Source organism: Grus americana, chromosome 4, assembly GCF_028858705.1.
Source record: "Grus americana isolate bGruAme1 chromosome 4, bGruAme1.mat, whole genome shotgun sequence".
NCBI lineage: Eukaryota > Metazoa > Chordata > Aves > Gruiformes > Gruidae > Grus > Grus americana.
In genome coordinates this window covers 2,017,806-2,031,639 of record NC_072855.1, presented here as the reverse complement: position 1 = coordinate 2,031,639, position 13,834 = coordinate 2,017,806, and the positions used below count along the sequence as shown (strand labels likewise).

The 13,834-nt window shown below is 49.7% G+C and overlaps 1 protein-coding gene across 1 annotated transcript; it reads right to left on the bottom strand.

The window, feature by feature from the left end:
- Window positions 1-982: 982 nt before the first annotated feature.
- CCT7 (chaperonin containing TCP1 subunit 7) lies at window positions 983-13,811 on the bottom strand. Its single transcript, XM_054824349.1, has 12 exons — window positions 13,689-13,811; window positions 12,157-12,310; window positions 10,613-10,719; window positions 10,236-10,361; window positions 9,524-9,576; window positions 8,385-8,556; window positions 6,632-6,796; window positions 5,336-5,524; window positions 4,614-4,711; window positions 3,791-3,923; window positions 2,484-2,690; window positions 983-1,620 (listed from the first exon to the last, which is right to left on the bottom strand). Exons 1-12 carry the CDS (start codon window positions 13,692-13,694, stop codon window positions 1,396-1,398), a joined length of 1,635 nt encoding a protein of 544 aa, XP_054680324.1. The 5' UTR covers window positions 13,695-13,811; the 3' UTR covers window positions 983-1,395.
- Window positions 13,812-13,834: the final 23 nt, after the last annotated feature.

Here is a 13,834-nt window from a genome sequence, read left to right as displayed (position 1 = left end):
GGAGTGTCAGGGCAAGAGCTGGGCACTGAGCTTCCCCGAGCCCCAGCAGGCCGGGCAGGGCGAGGCAGCCCTGGGGGCAGGGAGAAGGGACCATGCCGTGTGAGCCTGGCAGGAGGAACCGCGTCCCTCCGGCTCCCTGCCGCAGGAGAGAAACACCCTCAGCCCGCAGGATCTGGGGCAGAGGGACAGGGATCAGCCCCCACTGGTCCTGCTTCTACCCCTCCCAGGCCGCAGGGCTATTTTCTCTTGGGAGCATTCATCTTGAAGCACTGCTGCTAAGAAACGCTGAGAAGGTTTTTACGCAGGAGCTCTAACTGTTCACTTGTCAGTACAGCTGCTCACACGCTGCCAAAACACATTTTGGCCAAGACGCACAGCCACGAGGATCACGTTATGGGAGGCGGCGGGTGCCGCGAACGGGGCCGGTGCTGGCTGGCGCACGGCAGCACTTGGAACAGGGCAGAAATACTACATTGTGTGGCGTAACGCACCATCAACTTGCCCAATTACATGACATCTCAAAGGGTCAATACCAGGGATACCAAATCTCTTCCGCTCTCTTCCATTAACGCTTTCCCCCTACCAGACCCAAATCTCCCCAAGAGAATTTTCCCACAGAGATGCCCTGAGCACCAGGACCCGGCCCTGAGGCACCACCAGCCCCACAGCCCCTCTCCAGCCCTGGCCACATTGGACACAGCTTCTGTCCTGAACCACCTTCCACGAAGCAAAAGACAAGATTGAAATGGCCTATGAAGCAAGTAGAAACGTCACTGAGCAATACTGGAGATAACAAGCACGGAAGTGATCTGTCTTGGAAGCAGAGGGGAACTGGGATGCGCTGGGAGTCAGTCCTGCTTCCCAGCACAGCACCTGCTTTTAAACGGGGCAAAAAACAGTTTGAAAGGTTAACCTTTTAACTCTAACCAGGAGCTACCACCCTGTGGAATGAAGCATGCAGCAGAGAAGAGGAACACCCCAGTTTGCCACTGAAACAGTCATCCTTTTATTGTTTGAGCCTGGGTTCAAAACCCCCAGCAAAAAAGAAAATTAAAAAAAAAAAAAGTATAAATACGAACAAACCCCACACGTTCGCTGCACTACCTGCCAGTGTTGAAAAGGGCTCTGCTCAACGCGGCTTCCAAGCGGAAGGACGAGGCAAGCCTAAGGGGATCAGTGCTGTTTAGGAAACGTTGGGGCAGGGCGTCTCGCAGGAGGCTGCCGCTGCTGAGGCCAAGATTTGACTCTAATTAAACAAGGCCAGTGGTTGCCTGAAAGGCCTCAATGACCATCTGGTAAACGGCCCGTTAATTAAGCTAGAAATCAATTCTTTTTCACTTTGCACATTGGAGGAGAGCGCCAGCCCCTGTCACAACGCTGACAGGGAGCGGGATCTCAGTGGTTGTGGGGTCTCCCTCGACCCCGGCCCCGTCCGCCGGGCGCAGCATCCACGGTGGAACGAGGGTTCTTGATGGTTTCGTCCACGGAGACGATGAGGCAGGCGGCCTCGGAAGCCGCCGTCAGCGCATTGATGCGCACGATGGCCGGCTCCCACACGCAGGCCTCGAAGTTATCGGCGATGTCCTCGTTGTTCACGTCCACGCCGTACCACATGCCTCCCTGGCGGGAGAGAGGAGGGAAGAGGGTCTCGTTATAGGGCTGCTCAGGACTTGGGGGCCAGCGCACTGGGAAGCGAAGACACGCAAACGTTAAGGGAGAGGCAGAGACCGAACATTGCTGTACGAAGGAAGAATATTTGAGGGAAACGCAAAGAAAAAAACCAAAAAGGCTTTGTTGTCAGCAAACAGTGCCAGCAAAGCCTCATAAAGAGGCTGTAAAAGCCTCGGGACTGACTGCCACTCCGCTGCCATCTCACTCCCCTACCCACAGCCCCAGTTTTTGCAGCCCAAGATACAGCCACTTATTTCGGGGCATTCTCCCTAGCCCCACAGTCATCAGCGGGGCGAAACATGGTGGGAGTGACCCCACAAAGCAGCAGCTGCTTCTGAGAGAAGGAGCAACCTCTAACTGCCTGAATTAGGACTGCGTGCGCATGCATGCACACGCTCTGCGAGATCCAAAATGATTGCAAGCGATCAGGACCTTCCGTCAGCAGCCCCTCTGGAAAACACAGGGCTCGGCCAACTTCTATACTCTAATTACTTTAATGTTTAATATAGAAGCCTCCCTCCTGACAAATGATGCATTTTTAAAAAGCAAATCAAAACTCCCAGCTCTAGAAGTCACCCGACAGCTATGATCAAAGGGAAAACAGATCATTTCCTTTTATAGAAACCCGCACCAAGCCCACACTTGATCTGAAAACAAAACACGGCATTTAATCAAAGAGGACACAAGCCTAACATGGGCTTATAGCTGAATTACACCAGATCCAGCAGGCTTAAGAAAAAAAAAAGGAAGAAAGAAATCTCTCACACTCCTGGTTCTCCCCAACAGCCCTCAGGTCAGAGGTGGGCACCCACCTGCGCATGCTTGGCTCGGAGCTTGTTCAGTATGTTGGTGGCGTCAAAACCAGCGTTGTCGCAGAGCTGGCGGGGAATGATCTCAAGGGCTTTAGCGTAAGCACCGATCAGCAGCTGCTGCTTGCCTGGAATGGTCCTGGAATAGTCCCGGAGGTATTTGGAAAGCTCCATCTCTATCGCACCACCACCGGCAACAACCGAGTCATTCTGAAAGAAAAGATGAAACTTCAGTCTTGTTCCAGGAAGGGGGAGAGGAGGAAAGTCTCTTTTCCTGAAAGTGTGGCATGGCAGGGTGATGCCAACACACCAGACCCAAGGGAACTGCAGCCCAGGCTGCTGCCATCCCTGGGAGCGCCAGAAACAGGCCCAGAACCTCCAGAGGCAGCTGCCAGCAGCTCTTTCCAGCTATGTGCAAGATAAAGGGGCGGTTTGGGGATGCTGTACCAGGGGAGGGACAGCAGACCACAGCCCCCTTGTGCTGGGAAAGTTTCCCTCGCCTCTGTAAAACATTCAGAACTGAAGATATTTGCAGCAGCACTTAGCAGCCAAGTTCTGCTATTTTTTCCCCCTCCCTATTTGCTTCAGTAGGGAGATCAGGATGTTCTTTCTGAAAGCAAAACAGTTTCAAAAATCTTGACATGCTTCTTCCCATCCCCTCAGGGCACTCAGCCTCAAAGCTGTTTTTAACCAGAAACTACCACATTAACACGTTATTATGCATAACCCAGAAACACCCGCAGTTAGGCAGCATCTATCACACGGGACCAGCAACTCCACAAGCAGAGCTCACATTCACATGTGGCTCAGGCTTCTCTCCTAGTGCTCCTTCACAGCCAGGGGACAGTGACCCCTCAGACTGGTCACCAAGAGAGGGAACGAGTGGCTTTAACAGGTGCCGACATGCACATGAGATCAACCGTGCTGTTTAAATCCAATGAAGATCTACCCAACGCACCCAAAATCTTGTGTTCCCTTTAGGATGGGGGTGTTTACAGAACCCACCACAACCCAACAAGCGTAAGTTACGACCGTACTAAGGAGAAGGCAAAAACCAGGCATGCCTGAAAAGCATTTGGCAACGCTGCAGAGACAACACTGCTTTGGCCACGGAACAGCACTCGAGTTAATCAATCAGATCTGCCCGTCTGCGTGCTCCACTCTACCGGCTGAGAGCTCCCGATCTCTCCCGAGAGACCTCAGCCAAATGCTGGTGTGTGAAAAGGTTTCTAGAAAGAGTTACAGCGGTGCCAGGTTCAATCAGCAACCCAGTGCCAACACAGCAGGGAGGTATCTCCCGTGGTCTTTACCTTGATTGCTCTCCTGACTATCATGATGGCATCGTGCAGGGACCGCTCCGTCTCCTCCATGAACTGCTCTGCGCCCCCTCGCAGGATTATCGTGCAAGTCTTTGCCTTCGGGCAGCCTGTGAAGAAGTTATACCTGCCAGGCACAACACAAGAAGGGTTAAGGTGACGGAGAAGTAGTGCTACTGCTGAACAGGCTTTGCGCCAACACAACAGTACAGGAACAGAGCTCTTTACAAGCCAGACACAGGACTGCAACTGCTTCACCCTACACAGTGCCCTTATCAGATCTCAAGCTAAGAAGGAGCAGAGCCAGGCAATACACAAGTGAAATTCAAGCTGACCCAGGAAAATCCACTCTCTTCCTGTTGCTAGGGCTTTGTGCTAAACCGGTGCTCTCGTTTTCACTTGCCAGGAAGACAGCAGATGTTAGCAGACAGCCCCAAAGAGGATCTCCCCTCTAGCAATGCGAAGAACCCCATTATATAGTACCTGGCTTCATTTGCACTGATAATAAAAGCGTCGCTGTGGGATATCAGACAAGTGCCACAATATTCCCCAAAAGGTGCTGCTTTTAAGCTACAAATAAAAGAATACCACTATGCTTTCATTGGGGAATAAATATGTATTTTTAAAAGCATATAAAAGAGGCAAGATTTAGAAGAAAGCTTACTGCTGCCCCCTCCCTCAGCCTCGTAAAAAGCAGCAATAACATGATCTTGTTTTCACAAGAGATGCTCAAACCTGCCAGTGCTCAGGCCCTAACTTTGCAAACTAACATTAGAGTGCTTACACAGGACTACAGGTTCATGGCTGGTGACCGTACCTGTCTCCTCCAATCTGAGTCTCCTCAAAGAGTTCGCATCGGCCCAGAACATCATCCGACAGGGCGTTGACACTGGTCTGAATGGAACCGCCGCACGCCTGCACGGGAAGGAGATAAAGCGCGGCATGACCAACACTGACAAACAACACAAATTTGCCCAGCAGGTTCCCACTCTTCAGAGACAGCCCAGCCTTTTAGCTGATGCAAAACCACCCTGCAGGCCAAATTCAGGAAAAAACCCTTCTACCCTCCTCCCATCTTGTGCATCTAGGCAGGCTACCAACATCAGAAATAATCCTTGACACCAAAATAAGATTATGCTGCTTCTAAGTGCTGATTCACAGGCTCCAGAGTCCAGCAGCTACCAAAAGAAAGCTTAGGAAAAAAAAAAAAAAAATACTCACAGTGGAGAGGCAAGAACTAGGAAAAATAAATCTCTACTGATGCAATGTACAGACCCTAACATATAACACCACCAGCGAAACAAAAAAGCAGCACAAATGCAATTAGCATGCGACTGTTCATTCTATCAAGGAACGGCTTTGTCAGTATATGGCAACTTTACATAATAACCACACTGGCAAAAGTTATGCCATTTTAATTTTACATTTTTGTAAGGAACGGTGTGTTCAGTCAGCAATTGCTGCCCTGTTTGGGGAACGACCAACCTGGCATTGTTAAAACTAAATCAAAAGTCTTTATTCTGAAACAAGGCAGCTCACCATCATAGTTCGCTTGAGATCTTCTTCTGGGACACGGCCAGCACAAAACATGTCTCTGTCTGCAAAGTACTGAGTAGCCACATCACCGATAGGAAGTTTGGACAGGACGACTTTGGCTCCCGACTTGTGGATTTTGTCTAGTTTGTCATACAAGATGTTCCACTCAGCATCCACAATGGCCTGGTAATCCTAGCAGGGACGAGAGAGAAAGGGGCAAGCGCTCAGGTTACAAAGGATTGCAAAAGTCATCCCGCAGCACCTGCAAAGGGAGAGCTCTTCTAAAACAAAGGTAGCAGTGATGCTGCTCTGTGCAGCCCTGGCAGGCAACTGCTTTCCAAGACTCATAGGTGATTTTAGGTCACCCCATTTTATGCCAAAGAGCCATGTCTGTTAAAATGCTTCCAGCAGCAAAACTAAGTCGATAAAGGGGCTGAATGAACTGACAGAGTGGCAGTGACAGCTTAAGAAGAGAGCACAAGGAGGAAGAAGGGATTATACCAATGTCTGAGAGGCGTTTACAGAACTGTGCATGGATGTTGGGGTGGAGAGATGTGCAGTATCTATCACAGAGGAAAAAACAGAGATCCTGAGAAACCTCACGCTTTACCAGCGCGCCCAGGCTTGACAAGCCACACACACAAGCCTGCCGTGTTCTAGCTGTCAGTGAAACACAGCCAGACAGCTTACAACAGCACACAGCAACACCACACACAGCAGCCAGCTACAACAGAAAAGGCCATCGTGTTCACCATAGCAGAGAGGAACTTTAAGGAAACAATTACTGAGATCACACTGGGGCCAAGACCCCAGCAGCAAAGCACCCAGAGATCTTTAGTTACCACAATTATGCAGGAACCAAATACACGCAATATTGCGGTACTTTCCAAGGTGTCAGACAACAACCGTGTTTCGTAAAGGTATTTTAGCAAGATGGAAAGAGAACTGCTGTCTGAATGGCTCCCTTGTCTGCTTAAATATGCAGAGCGTCTTTCAGCATTTGAAGCACTGCTTTAAGCTTTTCCTGGAAGGCCACTTGTTAGGCATAAAGAAGTCACCACACAGCTGATGACTTACGGCATAGCTGAGGCACAACGATTGAGCAGAAACATGCCTTAAACCTGCTGGAATTCAAAGTCTGCCATACACTTCTCCCAAACGGGTCAGCATAACCCACCAGCTATTTTCAGGGGGGGAAGGATGTGCAGAAGGCAATTCCATTTATCCCACTGGCTCTCAGGCAGCCACCACATCTTGCGGGCATGAGGAAGCAGGACAGGCCCCGCTTTTGGCTCTTACCTCCACCGTGTTTACTCTGACTTCGGCATTGTCCTTCTCAGCTTTGAGCTCCAGCTCCACATTCAGCAAGGCGATCTTGGGAGACTGATACTTCTTGGGCTGCATTTCAAACCCAGCGTAAGAGAACGTCTTCTTAAAGGCAACTCCGGCCACCAGCTGAGAGTCCTTGAAGACAGGGATTTGTGTTAGGCTCAGCCTCCCAAGGTTTTCTCAACAGGGTTAATAACTCCCACAGGAGACTCCCTGCTTTCAGAGTCCTCATTTACAATGCATTCACCAACAGCTGTCTCCTTTGGTTAACCCACTTTTAGAGAAAATAAGCAGCAAATATTTTTTTCTCTCTGTTCACAAAACCAGCTTCTATCACTTCCTTTCTACCCCTCAAGATGCCGCAGCAAAAGATGCTACATGCGATCTCAACATCAAGGGATGGAGCAATCTGCTCTCTCTCTGATGTCTTTCCCATTTCTACCCTTTGAAGATGGATACTTCTCATCCACAGCCCCACACTCGAGGGGGTTTTTTTACCTGGTTTGTTTTTTTCCAAGCTCCATCACCACCTCCGGGATTGTTCTGCAGCAGGAAGGCCCTACCCAACACTGCCCCCTTAAGTGAACTTCTTGACTTCACAGCAGGGAGAGAAATCAGCATCTAAATCTCCTACCCCACCAGCATCTAACCACACGCTGCAGACTTGGCTCTGCCCCACCACTGAAGCCCAGAGGATCCTTGTCCCTCCTAAGCTAGGAGAGGCACAGACTTTCTCTGCTCTAGCTGACAGGGTGAGATGACCCTGGATCTCTCACAAACAATTTAGTGCGCTGCTTCTCAGGGTTTATTTGCCTCATCCTGGTACAGGTCTCCAAAGAGTCTGACAGCAGAATACAAGGGCAAAACAGTAGGGAGAGCCGCTTCTATCCAGAATGGGAGACACCACCCTCCCTGGGGGACCAATTTCTGCAAGCCTCAGAATACCAGCAGGCCCAGACACCACAAAAACAGATGCTGAAACGTTCCTAATTCACTAAATTAGTTGTCTGGGCAAGATAATGGCGTAATTATACTGTCTCTTCTCAATGAAAATGCTCACGCAGAGCGTTTACAGACAGTAACAGCCACAGAATAATAATTCACAGAGACTGTGGCGGGCTTTCCTTTTCAGCAGAAAGGTCCCAAGCGACAGGCCAAACCCACCCCAGGATAGAGGCAGGAGAGAGCACGGACACGCCAGCTGTCCCACAGCCCAAGAACAACTCCCTACCACATCCCCGCGTGCAGCCCTGTACACGACAGGTATTCCAGCACTGCGGTACAAACCACGCAGCCCGCCTGCCCTGCCCACCACTAGATCAGCTCCTTCACAATGTTTCCTTTGCATTTCTCCCCAACTTGGTACTCGTGCGTACAACCAGGACTGTATGACTTTTGGTTCCAGAGGTAACGAAGACTTCCCACAAAAAAAATAATTCATTATTTGTAGAGATATAAATGGAATTTGTATCGGTAACAACATTTGCTGCAGAGGTCAGCAAGATAAGGGTGCGTTTGCTCAATAAAACAGATTCTCTACCTACAGAAAAGAAATTCAGCCCTGCTGGGTACACTTTTTCCTCACATCGACAGCTTTGTTTCACTTTGGTAATTCTCAAACAGGCATTATCAAGCTGGGCTGCATTTCTGCTAGAGTCAAGCCGTCAAAAGAGCTGTGATCGCTGTCTCCTATCCTTTCAGGACAGGCTCCGACAGAACTTACTTCCAAAGCACCTCCTTGCACCTTCTTTATTCCAATCATTTTGAGTTGTAATAAGTCATCTAACATCATAACAGCATCTACGACCATCTTGGAGAAAAACTCCTTGCTCTGGGAGATCAGCTTAGAGCTCAGGGCTGTGGCCGCACACTTCTCCAGCAAGCTTCTCTGCTCACTGCAACAAAGAAAAAACAAGGTCTGGTTCACTTGCCGACTCGTTTCGCAAGCTCACTGAGCATTGTGCCTGGTACGATTAATCCACTCTGATAGACTGGATTCTCCTTTTTAGGGCCTGAGCATCAGACTAGCACTGACTACGTTGGTTGGCTTTTAGACACATCAGGCCTGAGCAAAACAGCAGGGCTCAGCATCCTCTCCTTCATCCAAAGGCAGTAAGAAGTTTTTTAATCCCTCTAAAGGTGGCACATCCTCCAAAACGTTAACTCAGGAAATGTATGCCGTAACAGAGTGGATGATGCAAGAGACATCAGGGAAATACGGATCCAACTCCCAGGCTCTATCGCCCCAGTTACTGCTGACCATGAGAACTACTGTATTTTGCATCACAGGATGGCAGAAAGGATACCACTCAATTCAGTTTATTTAAGATGGTTATGCAGTTCAACTCAAAAGTTTACTGCAGGTATTAGTAAAATCAGATCGAGTAGACAAGAGCTTAAAACACAGGGAGAAAAACAACTCTAGTATTCTCGCCTCAGTTGAAGGGATCATTTCCTTACTGCTATCAGCTATCTAACTTCATGCATTCAAGAGCTGAAAAGTGATCTGATTTTCAGAGAAGCACTGAGCATTTAACACTGCCACTGATCGCAGCAAAAGGTGCAAGTCCCCACCACCACTGAAAAATGAAATCAGGCCACTTATTTTAGTACCTAGCTTCCTCCACGTGCACTGGAAGACACTGGCCTACATACTCCGCTGCAGCCCAAGTGAGAGCACAGCATCTCCCCCAGAGGAGCAGGAAATTCCAAAAAACCTCGAGAATAACCCTGGTGTGGGGCCACAGCTGTTCAACCCGACCTCAAGACCTCAGCCAGAGCCACAGCAGAAGCCAGAAACGCCCTCACATCAGCTAACTGAAGCCCAGCTACACAACCAGGTCATCTGCAAGGGAAACTTACTCTTTATCTTCCTTCTTCACTGCAACAGCAATGTCTTTGATCTTGTTTACAGCCTGTCAAAACACAAGCCAACAGCTGGATTAATGATTCATGTTCACAAGCTGATCAGATCTCCATCTTTTCTCTTTGTATGTTATGTTACCTTTTATTCATTACTTCAACATCACTGAAGTTTCAAGCATTTAAGCTATTCCACTCCTTCCAGCACAGTAATTCTAAGAAACACACCAACGTAAGTTTAAGAGGATTGGGAAGAGGCTCAGAGCTGCTCCACTGCATTTAGCAGTGGGGAACTGAAGGGCTATTGAGGGAGTTAACCTCCAGAGAAGGTTCAGGTTAACGAGACCAATGTGCTTCACAAGACATAAGGTTTACCAAGGAGTAGTAGAGATCAGGAGAAAGGGAAATGAATCTTCCTGCTTAGTCTTCCTTGGAGCAAAACCAAAGGAAGCAATAGCACTCAAGAGGTACTAGCTGGTAATAACAGCTCACTGACACCAAAAAAGGAAGCTGATGTTTGCAGCAAGATATCATGAGATCGCTACTGTCACTCCCCACGCCCATTCATTACTGAATTTCTCCTGGAAGGGTGTTATTTTTCCTCTTCTGGCTCAGAACTGCTCTCCCCAGACGCTCTGGTGGAGCCCAATACAGCCCTCAGCTCTGCAGCAGCAGCAGAGCCCTCCCTTGGCTATGAGCAGCACTGCCTTACCAGCTGCGTGGCTGTGCGGAAGGCACGGATGATGATTTGAGGATGGAGGCCTTCCTCCACGTAGGGCTTCACTTGTTTCAGGAACTCAGCAGCAAGCAGAGTTACGGACGTGGTACCATCACCAACCTGCATGGAGAGGAAACGCTCTGTGTCATCTACATGCTGCAGAGCTGCTGTGATAGCAGCTTCAAAACCATGCAAGGGCTTCCAGAGGAAATCAGATTTCATGATTGAAGGTGTCAATAAAGAAACCAGAATAAATGCCAGCACTCCATGAGCTATTCCCACCCATTAACGCAAACTCCACACAACCACCGGCAGGAGCAAGCCTGCTGCTGCATTTTATGCTTTGGAGTGCAGCCAGGTTACCCTCCTACCTCTGCATCTTGAGATTTGGCGATGTCCACTAACGTCTTGGCAGCTGGATGGACAACATCGAGGAGCTTCAGGATGGTGGCACCATCATTGGAGATAGTGGCTTTGCCTAGGAGTGACGTAGAAAAGGAAGTCAAACTTGACTGCCACAAGTAAAGCCCTGGTCACTGTGAAAGGACACCTGACATGTAAGGGAGCTTTTCAGACCTCAAGAGAGACGTTAACACCATAGTAACTGCAGACCGGTCAGTCTCACTGTGCTTCACAGTCTCACCTTTCAGGTCAAACGTGGGCCCAACCCGTTATTACGCTACAGTGTTCCCCAATCAAGCCCCAGTCCTGCATCATTGTGAATTTTGTCATCTCTCAACAACCACAGGCTCTCATCCCAGATCTCCACTTAAAAGCCATTTTTCTTCAGCCAAATAACTTTTTTTCTCCTGTGTGATTTGAAATGTGATCACGACGGTATTTTAATATACTCCTACCGCCAGATACACAACTATTGATCGGCTGAAAAGGAAAGCGAAGGGGTCACCCCCGTGCAGAAGGAGAGCCCAGAACAGCTGTTTCAGAGGGTGTCTCAGAAGGTGCCTCCATTCTGTATCAACAGCATCTTTTTAGTCCATTTTTGGAGTAGATTAAGTGAAGTTAGTCTGAGTGCAGAACAAGTCTCCGCACCAATTTCCACATCAATTAATAGAGGCTTTAAATTAATTAATTTCCCTCTTACTTCTCAACAGTCTCCCCACACAGATAAAAACAGATACTCTAGTCTGACACTTACGTGAAGAAAGAGACTAGAAATCAAGAATGAGACTAGAAATCATATATTAGCTGTTAGGTAAATTTAAGTCCAATTATCCTTTTTAATAAAAGTTATTACAGTTCCTATTTGTAGAAAGTTATTTAAAGTCAATACTAAGCCCTTCCACCCCACCCTTCAGTACCAGCAATAAAAAACCCCACAAACAATACAGTTGTTTGGTGACTTCACACAAGTCTTTTCAGAGAAGGGGGCAAGCCTCATCCCTAAATCACACCAAAAAAGTCAACCCAGTAATGTCCACTGATGTCACGCTCAGTCACAACAAGTGCTGAGTAACTCCACACATATTATGAGCCTCATTTAAAAAATAAATAGAGATGGTCAGGAATAGCTGAAGACCAGGTTCAAGACAGGCTGTTTCTCCTTTCTAGTATGGACCTACTCGTGTCTAGTCCCACTAGCCCTGGATGCACCCAAGCTCACAACAAAGACTACAGCTACCTTAACTCAGGCTGGTGGGCGGCAAACAGGTAGTTCCTCAAGCAAGTCTGACAATTATCCTCTCTTCAACAGCAGAGGCCAGAGTCAAGGTATTAAATTGAATACTGAGACAGAAATTGAACCTCTATTGTGAGAGTTTAGTGTACAGCAAGGAAGCTGAAGTCTGCATATATGCAAATGCTGGTTTTAATTGATATGAAGATACGAACTGCGCTTGGAGATTGTTTCTGAGTGACTTTTCTACATGGCTGTGAAAGGCCACTGCCCAGTGCTTACCCCGGTCATCCACAATGAGCTTGTCCATGCCCCGAGGTCCCAGGGTAGTGCGCACAGCTTCTGCAATAACCTGGCAGGCATTGATGTTGCTGACAAGCTGGGGGATCCCCTGCGAGGTGTCCGTCCCCTCCTTCAGCAGGATAACTGGTGTTGGCTGAAGAAAGAACCCACAGCAGAATGGTTACTCTGATCCCAACAGCCTGCAGACAACCCGGAGCTAATCCCTCACACAGCTCAGGAAGTTGCCATCGCAAAAAAAGGCAAAACCAAAACCTGCAACCTGCTTAAAATTTCTCTGCCTTCACACAATCTAACTGCTTTCTGTCTCCCACAGCATAACTGGAATTCACCCAACTGTCTCCAGTATATGCTCTGGGACAGCACTGCAACTGTCCCCAAAATAAGCGGGCTTCCTCCACAAAGTTCAGCAAAGTTCTGATTTTGATGCTAGACTGGAGAAGACAGTACGTGCAGTTATTACTGAGACGGCAGGGAACTGCACAAGCACTCTGCAACCGCATCGCTGGTTTTTTATTATACGACAAGATGTTCAGCAGAACAGGCACAACATCATCACACTTCAAATCAGGGTCCAAGCTGCCCCAAGGATGGCAACTGCTGAAAGATGTTTGCACAGAGAGAATACAGCAGACAAACACATTTTAAATGATTACACCTGCCTCACAGTAAACTGTGCTGGAGACAGCTTAGAGGGTACCAGGGGCCACAGCAGACAAGGGCTTCTCACTGCTCTGAGAAGAGCCCTTTTCAGAAAGCAAACATGCCTTACAGGCAAAGCTCAAACAAAGTCCAGACACAGCCAAAGTTTGTGAGGCACACAGTTTTAAACAACCACCTGCGGGCAGAGAGCAAAAGTGTACTATGACTGCTGCACTAGAGAGTGACAAAGCTGGTGGTGTGAGTAGAAGAGGGGTGTGAGGACCACAGTCAGGCCTCTCTAAATCCTGGAAAGATTTTGTGGAGGAAAACGTACCGAGTTCTTCCAGACCCACCATAGCAGAGATCTCAACGGAAAAGAAAACCTGGCGTCCCCAAGATCAGGGGAGAGGCAGACACAGCGCCCTTGTGCCGCAGCCTGCCTGCTCCTGAGCACCAGCAATGGGGCTCAGAGCTGGGGAGCGCCGGAGCCCCAGGGGACCCGCAGCCGGGGGAAGGGGGGTGCTGGGCCGTGCGGCTGAGGGGGCCGCGGCCAAGGGGCCGCAGGACGGGGCTCCGGGAGCGCCACGCACCGGGGTGCACGACTACAACTCCCAGCACGCACCGCTCCCTCCCTCCCGGGCCCAGGACTCCGGCGGGAACCGGGGCCCTACTTGCCCCCTCACGCCCCGGGTAGCGGCAGGCCTCTGCGGCAGGGCGGCCTCCGCCATCCCCGCCCCCTCGCCAGCCCGAACGCGCGCCGACCCCGCCACAACGCCGCCAAACACGGCTCCTGGGGGGCGGCGGAGGCCGAGCAGGCCGTCCTCGGGCAGCGAAGCGCGGCAGCGGCGAGGATGGCGGCGGATGGCACTCACCATCATCCCGGCGGCGCTCCTCGCTGCGGCTGACCCCGCTCAGACAAGCCCCACCCCACAATGCACCGCGCCCGCCGAGAAGCTTCCCCGGGGCGGGAGGGGAAGCGCGCGTTGCCAGGCGACCGCTTCCGGCCGCGCTCTATGGT

Bases quoted from the DNA above. Each gene is read 5' to 3' on its own strand.
- CCT7 (XM_054824349.1), bottom strand. The intron at 6,797-8,384 runs GTAAGTTCTGTC...CCTGTCTTCAAG, and splicing joins TGCAAGGAGGTGCTTTGGAA to GACTCTCAGCTGGTGGCCGG. The intron at 5,525-6,631 runs GTAAGAGCCAAA...CGTCCCTGCTAG, and splicing joins TCAGAGTAAACACGGTGGAG to GATTACCAGGCCATTGTGGA.